This window comes from Heloderma suspectum, chromosome 1, assembly GCF_057233095.1.
Source record: "Heloderma suspectum isolate Gila_16-S chromosome 1, 16-S_ref, whole genome shotgun sequence".
In the NCBI taxonomy this organism is placed as follows: domain Eukaryota; kingdom Metazoa; phylum Chordata; class Lepidosauria; order Squamata; family Helodermatidae; genus Heloderma; species Heloderma suspectum.
Window position 1 is genome coordinate 184,135,751 of NC_139458.1, and position 17,043 is coordinate 184,152,793.

Consider the following 17,043-nt stretch of genomic DNA (forward strand, 5'->3'; position numbering starts at 1 on the left):
AAGTCCTCTATTTGAAGAGCTAAAAGAGGACAGTCCTCTCTTTGAAGGTATCCTCTATTTGAAGTGCTCTCCCGTCAAACTCTGGTTTAAAAATAAAGAAACATACGAAGGGAGAGCAGGAGCCTTCAAATTACCCCTCACTTGGACAGCAAATGGTACAGGTACACAACACAGGTCATGTGGTCACTGTCTTTCCCATTATGCTGAAATGTCTTGTCTTTCTGTTTAAATTAGAGTAGTTATTTCTAGATTTGCCTCTAACTTTTATGCAATTCTGCATCCTCTTTTGTCCCCCTTTTGGTGATGCATTTCCTCTTTTTTGGCACCCAAGTCCATGGGCAACAGAGTATCAGTGGACCCGTCTGGCACTACCTCTTCCTCCTTTATCAAAACCTTTCTCTCTTTGAATCCTTCCCTACTAGCCCCACTGTTTTCTTCTTTAACATTATCCCTTTCCCCTTTGGTCCATCCCCTCTGGCTTTCATAAATGTAAAATGTGAATGGCAGTGATATGCTATATGTACTGGGTGGGCACTTTATTCCCAAAGTTTGATTAGAGACTAGCTGGTCTAGATCCTGTACCAAAGTGTAGACTAAAGGGTACATTTGTATTGCTGCACTTATGTTATATTTTTGCACACTGTTCCAGATGCAGTCCTAAACACATTCCTAAACTCCACATTCAACACAGTTGGACTTACTTCTGGGTAAACATGCACAGGGTTGCACTGCACAGATCAGAATACTTAAGATGCAGTAAGGGACAATTTAACAGTTACAGGGTGTTTTTTGTCCTTTTAGGCATTTTTCCAAGCATTAGTTTGTGCAAATGCTTGCATGAAAGTCATAGGTTTTCATAAATATTAATTGAAAAGCTTTGCTCTATACATTGGATATGAAGCACCATACCTACTTTTGTGCTCTCACTCTCCTTCCTATCATCCTCTCTCTTCCTAATGGGCAGGGATGGGGAACCTGACCCTCCAGATGCTGTCAGACTACAACTCCCATCATCTCTGACCATTGGCCATGCTGGCTGGAGCTGATGGGAGTTGGAGTCCAACAACATCTGGAGGCCCACAGGTTTCCCACCCCTGCCATAGAGATATGAAAAGATCAAAGACACACATACTTTAAATCTGAGGTGTCAATAGACCTCTTTTTTTCTTTTCTTCCATGAGTGAAAATGGAGAAATCCAAGAATGTATTGTATCTGTGATTGGACATCAGATGCCCACTAAAAAAAAACACACAGCAGCAAAGACAGAGTCCCTGCTCTTTCTAACTCAGGTCTTGCATTCTGCAAAGCATTTAATTTGGGATGAGGGGTTGAGCATTAAAAGTGCAGCCTGCCTGCATAAGAATCAGCGGAGCTTGAGGCTTCTGCATGTAATCAAGTGCGAGTTTTTGGCTTACAAGGGACAAAGGGGCAATTTAAGTTGACTGGCCTTTGCTGCAACCTGAGAATGGTTGTACATAAGTGCTCTTTGTTGGAAATGTAGCCAAACCACACTTAGACCCAACTCTGGCCTGCAGTGTTAGCAGTGGACTGCATTGTAGGGCTGCTGTTAAGTTACTGCCTCTCGGCACAGCCTCCCTCCAACATGCAATCGGGATATAAGGCCACTGGACCACACTGCACAGTTGTCATATGTAAACCACTCTCTCAGCCTGAGAGCTAACCTATAATATTCATCATAAACAGGGCCATTATAAGCCACTTTCTCCTAGCCACAGCCCCTTCCAGCTTGCAATGTGCAGTTAATGAACTGCATTGACCTTGGAATCTGAAGTGACAGGGCTCCCCTTTACGGCCAACCCTTCTTGAGTCCCCAACCGGTGCTCAGCTTCCCTGCACCCACAGATGTTTTCGACGGTGGGAAATACTGCCTGGGAGGAGGACCTTTCCGAGCTGAGCTGTGATGCCTCCTCACAGTCTCACTGTGGGAAGCCTACTGGCAGTTCGGGCATGGCAGTGAGGAATTAGTTGGCCCTCTTAAGTACATGGGCCATCAGCAGCTGCCCAACGGTGCCAACCCTGATTCTACCTTGTCATCACATGTATGAAGTGACCTGCAGGACCAGTTCAGACTTGTGAGCAGTCTACTTTTTGTCCCACTGCATGTTTGGGTACATAGGTACCCAGATACTGGAAGATATGTTAGTGTGATGGATCAGAGGGACAACACATGGAGGTTACAAGATAAGTTTCGGTTATTGTGCCATTTGTGGAACAGTGCAGCCACCGTTAGAAGTGCCCCTCTTGCCCCTGGTTCACATTAATATTCACATGGCTGTGTACCCACATACATCAGGATATGGCTGCTCATGTGTGCAAACTAGACCTAAGTGTTGCACCTGTATATGAGACAGTCTGCATTCATGTGAATAGCAGAAGATAAATCTTTTAGAAATGCATTTCAAGTGATGGATGGTAGGGAAGCTAAATGATAGCTAGCCAGTGCAATCCTATACATGTCTGCTTGAAAGTAAGTCTCACATTCCTAAGTTCAATGGGGCTTACTCTCAGGAAAGTGTATAAGGGATTGCAGCAAGCCTAATCTTGCCTGACTCTACCTTGTGAATTTGTGTCAAAGATTAAATTTCAACTGCTGAGTTCCTGGCTCGCAGATAACTATGGAACACCAGCCCTAGTTGGGGCAGAAATCAGATATTTCCTTAATAAAGGCTTTGTTCCTTTGTCCTCCAGAGTCATAGAAAACATAGGACAGATCGCATTAGGTAGTTGATTCTTATTGAAATTGAAATTGTTTTGTGCAGATTTCTCATCATGAGCAAGCTTCCATTGAGGCTAAGAAAGCTTCTAATGTCACTCAAAGTATTGATGAAACAGGTAAGAGAAGTGGGAAAATATACTTGAAGAAAACAAGGAACAGCAAGTGGTTCACACAGCAAATTATGTTGTATACATACGGATAAAGGCAAAATCCATTCAAAGTTAAGCAGTGCACAATATATTGTATTTATTGCAACTGGAGAGCTAAGCACTCACTTAAATCCCATCCATTGAAATCAGTGAGACTTAATTTTGGATGGATCATGCCCATAAAGATTGAGATATAATTAAGGATATTTGCATTCACTAATGAATATCAAAGCATATAATTACCTTTGGACTGAACAGCTAGGCAGAACATAATAATGGCTCACAGTCACGGTTACTGCAGTGTTCAGTCAGCTGTAGTCTGATGTGCAGAAGAGGAGCTACTGTGTCATTCAGCGAATAAGCCCTGAATCCTTGTGCCCCCATTTTATGACTGGGGCTTTCCATCTGTACAAGGTCCTGTGCTATTGATATGATATAAAGAATCTGGTATAAAAATCATAAGAGTTGCAAAGCTAGACTTACCCTAAAGGCCCATCAGATCCAACTCGCTGCCCCATGGCAGCATCCACCATCCAACAGTGCCCTTGTAGATTAACGTAGATCATTATTATGGCCAAGATACAAAAACTTACAACTGGTTTTGTAGTTGAATAATCCTTTTAATTGCATTTAGGGGCAGTATCCAATTTGACAATAGCACTAACGGAAATTACATTCAACTAGCATAAGCAATCTCTAGCACAACACCAATAGTGTTTGCTGGTGCCACAGATTTTCCTTGGAAATGTGTCACACCAGCAAACAACATTTTCTACTTTCAAACTGGATACTCCTGGTGGTTCCACATGGACCTATGGCCCAATTGGAGTCCAGGAGAAGAAGACCCTTCAGTGTGGTGGCCGCCGTTCTTTGGAACTTCCTGCCCCTGGAGGTTAAACAGGCGCCAGCACTGGGTTGCTTCCAGTGCCTCCTGAAAACAGCATTGTTCCAGGAGGCATTCCTTCACTGACCAGCCACAGTTTTATTGGCATTCTGTTTTTAAAAAGCATAATTTTAATATGGCGCTTTAATGTGTTTATCCTTTTACTATTTTACATTTTATGTTCACCGCTCTGAAATCTGTTTTAGATATGGAGCAGTATATAAATATTGTAAATAAATAAATACCGCCCTTTGTACTGTAGTGTGTAGATGCAGCTGCAGGCAAAAACATCCCAAACCATTTGCACAACCTGCCTGCTTCTGTATGCTTTTTAAAGCAGCACTTTCTCTGCCAAAGAGAGAGTGGGAGAGCTTTGGGCTTGTGCTTTTTGAGTGCTGCACGATTCTGCTGCACGATAAACTGCTTTTTAAACAGCAGTACGTCACAAATCCCCCTGGGCCTGCCCAAGCCTTTGGGCACACCTAAGGTAGCTTGCTGGATCCTGACCCACAGTGTGCCACAGGCAGGGTGCCGGAGCACACACAGTGCACCACACCAAAGCTGCTTGGAGAACAATTAACTCCACATGTTTCAGAGGAAGGCTGGCACCTCCGAGTTACTAGCCCATAACCAAAGACTAAAGCCAATGCACTGCAATGAAATAACTGGAATAAGTTTTAGTTTTGTTTTCATATCACAGTGGTCAACGCAGCTAGGAATGAGGAGATCCCAATGATTTCTACACAATCTTTAAAGCAGCACTTTGAAAAAACAGCCCAGGGAAAGATGTTTCATTCTGGCCGAGAGAGTGGAACGCCTGCAAAGCAGATCAAGGTCAGTGCTATGGAAAGAGGAAACCTCCACCTGACCAATACCGAATTATTATCATTTTTATCGTAACACCCAGATTCCTTTCTGAGTTGCAATAGCTGTAAATTCTGAATACCAATACTTGATTAAATCATTTAGGTGATATTTGCAATGCAGCTTTCTGTAAACTATGATTGTGTTTGGCAAGTGGGCGATCTATGCTTCAGTCCTCTGGGGACAGTTTTGATAGTAGCAGGGCAAGCAATGGTTACTACTGAAGAGCAGTATCCAACAGGGTCATTGTACTTATGCAACAGGTGGCACTAGTGTCAGTGACCTCTAGCGCAATGCCAATAGTGTAAGCTGGTGCAACAGATTTCCCTGGAAAACTATGCCATTAGCATAGCGTTAGAGGTCATTTACATGCATGCTGAGTCAACTGCATAAGCCCATTGGATACTGCCCAAAGTGTCCTCTGATCTCTGGCATGCAGGATGGAGACTGCCAGCAGTTTTGCCTTCCAAGTCCTTACTGCAAAGAAATAATGAGACCGGATTACGCAAGTTCCCTTTGATTGCACAGATGGCTAGTGTGCTGCGGGGCAGAGTGGGACTGTATTCCTGGCGAGGGTGGGAATGTATTCCTGTGTCCCTGTCTATCTGTTAGTGCATCATCCCAATGTTGGGATCCATAAGCATAATCCCATGAACCACCAACTCATAGGACTGAGCTGTTTACGAGCAGTTTGCACATTACATTATATTTAACAGAAATCATCTTGAATATTGTAACGTCCTTCAGTGTATCCTTTGATAAACACCCATCTATAGAAATAGTATTACTCTTTAAAGTATTCCTTTTTGTATCATTAAATTCTTGTGCCCTTGCTGCATGCTCTGTGTTCTGTCTACTTCCAATTCTTATTTAAAAAAAACTGAGAACCCACTGCTACTACATCTGTTGAAATGAGATAAAAGCAGACAATATCTAGATTCTCTAGGAATGGAATGTGCATATACTTTAGTGTAGATAAATGAAACATAGGTATAAACTAGCTGTTGGCAGTTGAGAAAGCTATGGGTGAATTACATCATAGTTCACAGGGTATATTAAATGACCTGTTGCGTGTAAGTATTATCTGGATTAAATAAGGAATTTAATCCCCTTTGAAAACTCCTGTTGCTTAGCTCTTCACACAACTGAGTTAACTGTATTGTATGAATACCAAATTATGGCCTGGAAAATAGTTTGCTTTTTTAAAAAAATCCTAATTTTATCCCCTAAAGATTGAAAATGAGTATCAAGACTTGGTCTGGCCTTCAGCAGCCTTTTCCTCTTCTGCTGAATCTGCTTCTTCCAGTAGACAACGGGAAATGTATATGGCGAGGAAAACAGAATATGCATCAGCTGCTTCAGCTGCAGCCTACAGCAACTCTTCTAAATATGGCAGTACAGAGGAATTTCCACCTCCGCCATCTCCAGACTTATTACAGGCTCCATCTGAAGTGACAGCATTTTCCCAGTCCCCTGAATCCTCTCCCTCTCCATCAAAGCAACCTCTTCCCAAAGACTTGTATTCTAAGCAAAGAAATCTTTATGAATTAAAGCGCTTATATAAACACATTCACCCAGAATTGAGAAAGAATTTAGAAAAAGATTACTTCAATGATGTTTCTGAGATAGTCTCTAGTAGTGACACTGAGATAGGTAGCTCAGTAGCAGGAGATGTACGTCAGGTTAGGTACGTCTTTGAAAACACAGAAAGCAGCCCTCAGAAGTGCATGAGCCCAGAAAGAGAGTATTTGGAATGGGATGAAATCCTAAAGGGAGAAGTCCAGTCTATGAGGTGGATCTTTGAGAATCAGCCTCTGGATTCAATCAAGGATGAATCCCCTGACCCAAGCAATACTAAAAGCATTGCAGATCAAGAAATCATTGCAGGAGGAGATGTTAAGTATACTACTTGGATGTTTGAAACACAACCCATGGATGCATTGGGTACACATTCTCCAGACAACACAGAAAGTGAAGACAAAATTCCCGAACTGGCTCGAGGAGATGTCCGCACAGCTACTTGGATGTTTGAAACTCAGCCACTGGACTCAATGAATAAAATTCACCATGAGAAAGAAGAATCTGATGAGACCTTCATTAAGGAAATCACTGGAGGAGATGTCAAAACAGTGAGGTATATCTTTGAAACCCAGCATCTGGATAGTCTTGGACAGCTTTATTCAGTGGATGAAGCTAAGTTGCTGCAGCTCAGATCTGAACTAAAGGAGATTAAAGGAGACGTGAAAAGAAGCATAAGGCATTTTGAAACTCTACCTATGTATGTAATTAGAAACAATTTAGGCCAAATGCTCGAGATTAAAACTGTCCATAGAGAAGATCTTGAGAGAGGAGATGTCAGAACAGTACGCTGGATGTTTGAAACGCAGCCTCTAGACACAATCAACAAAGATTCCATGGAAATCAAAGTTGTCCGTGGAATTTCAATGGAGGAAAGCATCAAAGGTGAAGTGGGCAGGGCAAAATGGTTATTTGAAACCCAGCCTTTGGATACTATTAAAGAGGACTCTGAAGAATCTGCTGTGGAAAAAGACATCATTGTAGGCACTGATGTCTGCAGAAAATGTTGGCTTTTTGAGACTCAGCCTCTTGATACCCTAAAAGAAAGTGAAGATACAAATCTTTTACCCACAGAAGAAATAATAGGAGGGGATGTAAATACCACTAAACACTTATTTGAAACATTGCCAATGGATATGCTAAAGGACAGCCCAGAAGTTGGAAAGCTTCAAAAAACGGCTGCCACTGAGGAAGAAAAAGGGGATGTGAGGCATCAGAAATGGATTTTTGAGACTCAGCCTCTTGAACAGATCAGGGAGGAAAGAAAAGAATTCATAAGGACTGTGAAACTGGAGGAAATTGGCAAGGGAGATGTGAGCAGCCGCAAAAACGCATTTGAAACATGCCATTTAAGTAAACATGATGACTCTCATAAAATTCACATTGAAGGTGTAACGAGGGGTGTGGTAAAATTAAATAAAGCTGTTTTTGAGACAACTCCATTATATGCAATCCAGGATAGCCTTGGAAAGTATCATGAAGTTAAAACAATTCGACAAGAAGAGGTTGTAAGAGGGGATGTCAGAAACTGCAGGTGGCTCTTTGAAACAAGGCCCATTGACCAGTTTGATGAGAGTATTGAAAAGATTGAGATTATCAAAGGGATATCTTCACAAGAAGTACAGTCAGGTGATGTGAAAACAGCTAAGTGGCTGTTTGAAACTCAGCCTCTTGACTCCATTAAATATTTTAGCAATGTGGAAGATGAAGAAAGCAAAGAACAAATGGAGACAACAGAAATTGTCAAGGGGGATGTAAAAACATGCAGGTGGCTATTTGAAACTCAGCCAATGGAAACTCTGTATGACAAAGAGAAGGTAGTGACAGATACTGAAGAGATACATAGAGGAGATGTCAAAACCTGTACCCTGCTTTTTGAAACCCAGCCTCTTGATGCAATAGGGGAAGAATCAGAAACAGCCACAAAACTACACACAGTGGAACAGGAGGCCATTCAGGGTAGCGACGTCCGCACAGCGTGTTTCCTTTTTGAGACTGAAAAGCTAGAAAATATACAAGGAGAAGAAGACAAAGAACTGAAGCGAGTTGTGGAAATCGATATCCAGCCTGGAGATGTCTCAACTATGAAGTATAAGTTTGAGAACCAATCATTAGACTCAATAAATTTCAGCTCGGAGGAAGTTTTGAACAAAATTAAAACTATACAGAGTGAAGATATACAGAAAGGCAATGTTTTGCGTTGCTGCTGGCTTTTTGAGAATCAGTCTCTAGATGAATTAACAGAGCATGAAGGAGAAAGGACCTCCGCAAAAACTGTTACAGACATCCAGGGTGGAAATGTGAGAAAAGGCTGCTGCATTTTCGAAACATTTTCTTTGGACCAGATTAAAGATGAATCTTCTGTAGATGTAGAAAGCACAAAGAAAACCATTAGTGAAGAAGAAATAACAAAGGGAGATGTGAAAAGCTACAGAATGCTCTTTGAGACCCAGCCACTCTATGCAATTCAAGACAAAGAAGGGTATTATCATGAAGTGACTACTGTTAAAAAGGAAGAAGTTATTCACGGAGATGTACGTGGGACTCGGTGGCTGTTCGAAACTAAGCCTTTAGGATCAATAAACAAATCAGATAATGTGTATATTATAAAATCAGTCACCCAGGAAGATATTCAGAAAGGAGATGTTAGCTCAGTCAGATACCGATTTGAAACGCAACCACTGGATGCCATTTCAGATGAGGAAAAAATCATCATTCCCACAGTTGACAGTGTCCAGGGTGGTGATGTGAAAGCCAATAAGAAATTATTTGAATCTGAAGAAACCCGCGGAGGCATGTATGTAAGAACAGTGAGTGTCAGTGAAATACAGCAAGGCAATGTCAAAACATCTACTTGGTTATTTGAAACACATACCATCGACGAAATTAGAGGAGAGGGGTCCAAGTATAAAGATGTCAAGACAGTAACAAAAGAAGATGTGCAAGAAGGTGGTGTTCAGAATGCAGTGTGGCTTTTTGAAAACCAGCCCCTAGACTCCATTAAGGAAACTGATGAAAGCGACACAAAAATAGATAAGGAAGAAATTCCGCAGGCAGATGTGAAGACCACAACATGGCTTTTTGAAACAACCCCTTTCCATGAATTCAATGAAAGTAAGGTTGAAAAGGAAGAAATCGTAGGGAAAAGTGTGAAGGAAACTTTAAAAGAACTTTATTCTCACACAGTTGTAGAATCTCATGGAATTATCTCGGAGGCAAATGAAATTGGAGACGTCCGAATGGCAAAATATAAACTGATGAATTGGGAGGCTCCTGAGGTACAAAAAGAAGAGATCGTTAGAGGGGATCTAGCACACATCGTGTTGAACTTGCTGTCTAAACCAAGCACTGTCGAAAGGGAAACTAAGGTCAATGAAGATGAAAGGGGCAATGTGAATTTGACCAAAGAGCAGTTGCTGAAAAGATCAACAGATGTTCACGTTGAAAAGGAAGAGGTGGTGAGCGGTGATATACAGCAAGCAATAAACAACCTTTTTAATAAGGATAGCTCTGCAACACGTGGAATTTTAATTCAGGAAAATGAGAGGGGAGATATTAACATGACAGTCCATTCTCTTTTTCACAAAAAGGAAAACAATAAAATAGAGCAAGATGAAGTTATAGGTGGCGATGTGAAGCGTACGATTCACACCCTTCTCTCCTCTGCAATGAATAATGAAATATCAGAAAGACCTAAAACAGATGATTCAGAAAGGGGCAATGTTCAGTTTTTTACAACATGCATAGAAGCTGGGGCTCTGGATTATTTGAAACTACTCCAGACAGGAACAAATGAAACATCTGCAAGAAGGGATCAAGAAGAGGAAGAGGAAATAATTGGGGGTGATGTGGAAGGCACAAAACTGTTACTTAAGAAAAAGAAGTCTCAAATTCAACGGACAGTTAACGAAACTGACATCATCCCTGGAGATGTGTGTAATGCAGTTAAGATCTTTATGACAGAGCCACAAAATACATCTTGTCATGTATGCAAAGAAGAAATTATAAAAGGTGATCTGAAGGCAGCTTTAAATTCTCTCAGTCAGGCCATAAATCAAACAACTATTACAGAGAAGGAAGAAATTATAAAAGCTGACATTCTTGCAATCCTGAAGGCCCTTAAAGAATCAGCTTATCACCTGAAAGAAACAGAAAAACCTGATGTCATCCCTGGCGATATTAAGCAGGCGATTGAATCTCTGGAGAAAGCAATGCACACAAAAAATGAACTCTTGAGAGAAGATGTTGTTCGAAGTGACTTTGAGTCCACATTGAGGTCTTTAAAAGCAGTTGAACAGTCTTTCAAGGAAGTAGGTAGAGATGAAATGGCCAGAGAAGATATTCAAGGTGCTGCAGAGAGCTTACTAGAAGCCTCTGCAGAAAGAAAAACAATACAACACCAAACAGACACTGAGAGAGACCTGAAAAGAACCAACAAGATGCTGTTTAAGCCATCTCAAAAATTAGTCAAGAACGAAGTTAATGGAACTGAGCGCTTACAGAATAATATTAAATCTCATCAGGAACATCATGAAGGAATGAAGTTTGAAAAGAAGAGCATCCTCACTGAAGATAACAAAGCAATCCATTTGGATCAGAAACAGAGCACCAAGGCACACGAGGCAGATAAGAGAAATGTGAAGTGTTTATCTAATTCCCAATACGAGTTCAGTGAAAAAGCAGATAAGCCTATGGACAAAGTCAGATTCCAGAACATTGCCAAAAGGGAAGCAAAGAGTCATACTGATCAATATGTGATCGATCAATCTACTTTTTATAGTAATGTTCAGAAGAATGAAGGAACAGACAAATCAGAGGCAAGCAGAATACCGAGGAAAGACAGTTCATCTAGTGTTGTGCAGTCTGCAAAACAAATTACTGGAAAGAAACGGAATGTATTTCATGAACGTAAAGATGAAGAACATTTTGACTTGAACCGTCAAGAGGAGATGAAAGAAAAATCAACACTGTCCACATGTGATCACAGCTCCAGTCAAAGAGGTGCAGAGCAACCAGTCAACATGTCAACTGGCATGATTTCCAAAGCAGCCAGTCATTTTCAAACACTAGAGGTGCGGCAAGACAGAAAACAATCTCAGCATTCAAAGGAGGTTTGCAACGAGATGAAAAATAATGTTAAGGCAAGCCAAGCTGAGGTTTCCATGGCATCAGAACAGAATATAAAAACTAATCAAAAAGTCAAAGTCACACAGGAAATGCACAGCCAATTTAAAGAAGCTGAAAGGAAGCAGAAGTGTAACATTATCCAGCAAAATGAGAAATCCATGTTGAGGTTCAGAGGAAAGGCTAAGGTGGAAGCTGCTGAGTTAAACTTCAGAGATCTGGTGAAAAATCCCCTGAATCCAAACAAGAACCCTAAGGGCCTGGACAGATCAGAAACTGATTCTCCGCCCCTGCCTCCACCTCCTCCTTCACCACCACCTTCAGTCACTTCCTCTGAAGCTGACTTCCCTCTTCCACCACCTCCTCCTCCTCTAACTCATTTAATGATGGATTCTGACAGACAAGGGTTTCCTTCACCTCCACCACCAATAAGGCAGGCTAAAACTGAGTGTGAGCATTTTCCTCTTCCACCCCCACCTCTGCCAGAAGACAAATATGAATGTGGACTGGCATCTGCTTTGACTCCACCACCTCTTCCTCAGTCCTCTGTTATTTTTCAGCCAAAACAGAAGAAAGACCATTTCCTCAAAGACCTAGAGAAACTATTGCAAACATCCATTCATCCTCATGTTGGCATTAAACCTGGCAGGGGGCCATACATCAAGAAACATCCTCAGACAGAAGTTGCAAAAGAGTTAGATGAAAGCTCGCCTAAAACAGCTCAGAAAATTCAACCAAATATTGTTCAGATACAGAAAGAAAATAATATGACAAAAACAATGGAAGAAGAAACAGAGAGTACAATGATGCGGGAAATGGTTAGCCATGAAAAGAGAGAGGACTCGGTCTGCACAAAAACGGAAGAGATTAGAAGGCCTGCATCTGTTACGGAAGCAATCAAGCTGGAGACATCAGCAATGAAGGAAACAAGCACATTTCCACTTGTTAGGTCACCTTCCCTTCCAGCAGAGGCCACACAAATGAAGCCTAAGCCTTATGTAAGGAAATTTAAAACCCCTTTAATGATTGCGGAAGAAAAATTCAGGCAGCAAAAGGAAGAGCTGGAGCAAAAGCAAGCCAGAGATGTTTGTCAACTGATTATGAGAAGAAACAGTGAAACGTGGGGAAGTTCTGTTCAGACAGGGTCAGAATATTGTATGCCAGTACTAAAACCAGATGAACAGTATCAAACACCCCTGCAAGGTCCACCATCCTCAGCAGCTCCAGATATGCCTGCTGAGCCTGAATGTAAGGTGAAGACACAAGCTGTGGGATTGCAAAACGATGAACCTCAACCTGTGCAATACAAAGCAACAGCTGAACAGTCCAAAAACAACTTAAAAATCTCAGCAGAAGAGCACATTAGAAAAAAGGCAGTCCACGAGTCCCAAAATCTTACAAAACACTGTGTATCTTCTCAGAAGGTACAGACCCACAAAGAACATACTATGCAAAAGAAAGAGCAGCACCAAAACGAGAAGCATTTGCATCTGTCGAAAAGTAAAACTGTGTCCCCTACTTTCAAAGTTAGAACTATCAAGCTTCCTGCTTTAGATCAAAGCTTACATGAAACCCACAAGGATTCTGTGACACACAAAAAGCAAGATGCAACTAGCATCCAGAATGCTGTGAAGCAACACATTCAAGAAAAACAGAAAGAAAATGTAAGCAATATTAGAAAAAAGCAAAGCACTATAAAGGCAAATCATCATGTGAATGTTGATGAGAAGATACACACGGAAAACCCACTTTTAAAATTCAAAGAAGGCAGGCATGAAGTACAGGACACCGAATCCAATGAAATGAAACAACAGCTAGTTCAAAGGAAGGAAATGGAGAAAGACGAAATTAAACAAGAAAGAGTCTCTTTGGCTATGGGAAGAAGGCAGAGGCAGGTAATTGCTTGCCCTAAAGAAGAGAAAGTAGTAATTCAAAGAAAACAAGAAGAGGTTAGCAATAAATCAGAAAAAATGGTCAAGCAAAAGATAATTGATATACATCAGGAGTCACAGACTTTGACTTCTGAACAGGAGAAAACTCTTATTTCAGATAGGAACATCAAAAATAAAAAACTGTCCCAGGAAAACAGTACTCTACAAGGAAGGGAATGTGCCAGGGAAAAGATAATGCAACAGAAAAAAGGCGTTCTTAAGGCAGCAGAGCCTAAACAAGAGCTTACACAGAAAAGGAAATTATCATCCAGTTCACCAAGAGAATCACCACAAAGTAATGAGAAAAGCTCTGTAGATATATTATCATTCTTGCGGAAACGTGAGGAGGTACAGCAGGTATTGTCCAGGGTGAAGGAGTTTGAAACTGAGCCAAATAAAAATGGAATCAAAACATTTCAGACCTTCCTGAATGTTATTCCAGAATGGTTGGTAGAACAAGAAAGGAAGCAAAGCTTAATTTACATTGCACAAGAAAATAATGTTGAAAAGATGAAAGAAGTATTATTGGTTATTAAAGATCAAGCTGCCAAAATGCTTGAGTCATGCGAAGATGCAATCCAGACAGTCATGATTTCCACAAAGCCCCTAAAATCTAGAAAAGACTCTCTTAGAGTTGGAGGATCAGCACAGAAAATAGCTAAAGTAAGCATTGGCTCTACCAGGAAAGATTCACAGAAGATGAAAGGAATGATCAAAGACACAATGGCACATCAAGAAATAAAGCAGCAAGTGAGCACACACAGATTTTCAGAAATCGAAACATCTTCACCATCCCTAAGAATGCGAGCACCCTCACCAACTTACATTACAATTGAATCTAGACGTATCGAATCCCCTTTCAGGGAGCTCTCATCTCCTGTCCAAAGGGAAAGTTCTCCAGTTCCACCATCACCTCGTCCCCTGTCTGCTACCCCAACATGTAAGATACAGCAGCCAGCTGCCTGCCTCTCTCCATCCCCTCCAAGGAGCCGTTCTGAGCAACTTGCCAAGCTTAAAGACACCACCGTAAAACTGTCTCAAGGAGCAACACAAAATCGATCAGTAACCCCAATTCCCATTGTGGAAAAAAGGTCAGAGATTGTTAAATCTCCTGCGACACTCCGTCGACAAATCAAGATTGAGACACGACAATCTGATGTTTCATCTTCAAAAATGTCACCTGTAAATGAATCACATGGAACTGCTGGTACAGTGAAGCAAATGAAAGAAGCTCACAAAGAATCTGAAACAAGCAAAATGTACATCTCCAAAAAGAGAGGAAACATTCCAGAAGGCCTAGAGCCATGTAGACAAAATTTAGACCCTATTTCCATTACTCAGACATCTGAGGCTCCTAAGGCTGATCCTAAAGGACTTGTGCATAGGTTTGAAGCATCTGAGCAGATGGTTCACATAAGGAAGGAACCAGATGTACCTGAAAGACTGGGCAATGAGAGTGAGGATAAAATAGATATAGTGGCAAGAACATTTAATAATAAGCCAATAGCGGAGGTGAAATCCACAAAAAGGTATGTTGAAAATGGTGTCATCGGTGGCAAAATAAAGGAAGAAAGGCACAGGTTTAGAAAGGATGAATGTTGTGAAATTTCTCAAGAGTGTGAAAAGCGAAAAGATAGTTTCCAAAAGTCTCCGGTCAAGCGGCAAAGAGAACCAAAGCAAAAGCAACATGTCATTAAAGAGCATCCCTTCGAACCCATGGTGTGCTTTGATGCAACGTCTCATGCCAAATGCTCTTCAGGCCTGGGCTCCTTTGAGAACACGGTCGCTGAATCGAGAACTTCCACCTCCACATCACGAAGTGTCAATGGGATGCAGTCCGGAGGATTTGGCTTCAAACGTGCACCTCCAACGTATGAAGATGTGATCTCAGGGCACATCTTGGATATTTCTGCTACTGATTCACCAGAAGAACTGCTAAGAAATTTTCAGAAGACTTGGCAAGAAAGTGAGCGAGTATTTAAAAGTCTTGGCTACACCGTGTCAGAAGCTGCTGAAGCAGAAGTGCAGAGCAGCTTCCGCGAGGAAGCAGAGTTTATAAGTGGTAAATAAGCATGCAAGGTGTGAAGGAAGTTTTTTACAGCTCTAAAAAGTATGGCACCAAGGCAATGAAACAGATTGTGCAATTAATATGTAATTTGAAGGGTGAAGTGACATAACTGCAACTAACACTTCTTCACTTGTCTTTGTCCCCACCCCACCCCACCCCACCCTCTCTCTCAGAAATCTTTATTCTTTCTTCCTTTTCCAAAGGCATGTGCCTTATACATGCTAAGCATGTGACTAACCGGTACTGAAAGAGTTTGAGGTTTTATTTTGACAAAGGTAAATATATTTGAATTCTGCTAAGTGAAAAAATTAACACCTCGCCAAATGTGTTTTTGTTAAAAGATGTATGCTGGTGCGCTTTTTTGGAATTAAACTGAATGAAGGATTTTGGCTTTGCATGGCATATTCAATACAATGTGATCTTGTGTAGTTTCCATTCATTTCCAAGTGGCTAGTGTAGGACCACTTTTGAGTAGAGTGTGCCCTTAGTGGATTGATGTTCAGTCGTTAAGTTGTGTCCCACTCTTTGTGACCCCATGGACCATAGCACGCCAGGCCTTCCTGTCCTGCGCTCTCTCCCGGAGCGTGCTCAAGTTCATATTCATTGCATCCGTGATGCTATCTAGCCATCTCATCCTCTGCCATCCCCTTCTCCTTTTACCTTCAGTCTTTCCCAGCATCAGGGTCTTTTCCAGTGACTTTTCTCTTTGCATTAGGTGGCCAAAATATTTCAGCTTCAGCTTCAGTATATGTCCTTCCAAGGAGCAGTCAGGGTTGATTTCTTTTAGAATGGACTAATTTGACCTCCTTGCAGTCCAGGGGACTCATAAGAGTCTTCTCCAGCACCACAGTTCGAACGCATCAATTCTTCGGCACTCAGCCTTCCTTATAGTCCAGCTCACACAGCCATACGTTACTAGTGGGAAAACCATAGCTTTGATTAGACAGACCTTCGTCGGCAAGGTGATGTCTCTGCTTCTTACTATGCTGTCTAGGTTTGCCATAGCTTTCCTCCCAAGGAGCAAGCATCTTTTAATTTCATGGCTACCACCGTCTGCAGTGACCTTGGAGCCCAAGAAAATAAAATCTGCCACTGCTTCCATTTCTTCCCCTTCTATATGCCAGGAAGTGATGGGGCCAGATGCCATGATCTTCATTTTGTTAATGTTGAGTTTCAAACCAGCTTTTGCACTCTCCTCTTTCACCCTCAACAAGAGGCTCTTGAGATCCTCTTCGCTTTCTGGCTTTCGGGTGGTATCGTCTGCATATTTGAGGTTGCTGATAATTCTCCCAGCAATCTTAATTCCGACCTGTGATTCATCCAACCTGGCATTTCTCATGATGTACTCTACATATAAGTTAAATAGGCAGGGCAACAATATACAGCCTTGTCGTACTCCTTTCCCAATTTTGAACCAATCGGTTGTTCCATGTCTGGTTCTTACTGTTGCTTCTTGACCCTCATACAGGTTTCTCAGGAGACAGGTAAGGTGCTCTGGTACTCCCATCTCTTTAAGAATTTGCCACAGTTTGTTGCGATCCACACAATCAAAGGCTTTAGCATAGTCAATGAAGCAGAAATAGATGTTTTTCTGGAATTCTCTTGCTTTCTCCATGATCCAGCGAATGTTGGCAAGTTGATCTCTAGTTCCTCTGCCTCTTTGAAACCCAGCTTGTACTTCCGGTAGTTCTCGGTTCACATACTGCTG

General features: G+C 41.6%; 1 protein-coding gene across 1 annotated transcript in view; it reads left to right on the top strand.

Annotated features, from left to right (window-relative positions):
* The window catches only part of XIRP2 (xin actin binding repeat containing 2), a 106,457-nt gene that overhangs the window by 83,504 nt on the left and 5,910 nt on the right, over positions 1-17,043 (top strand). Inside the window, exons 5-7 of the mRNA XM_084812091.1 lie at positions 2,782-2,854; positions 4,471-4,604; positions 5,867-15,329. Of these exons, the coding sequence (XP_084668217.1) occupies positions 2,782-2,854; positions 4,471-4,604; positions 5,867-15,329 (9,670 nt within the window). The remainder of the gene's footprint in view (positions 1-2,781; positions 2,855-4,470; positions 4,605-5,866; positions 15,330-17,043) is intronic.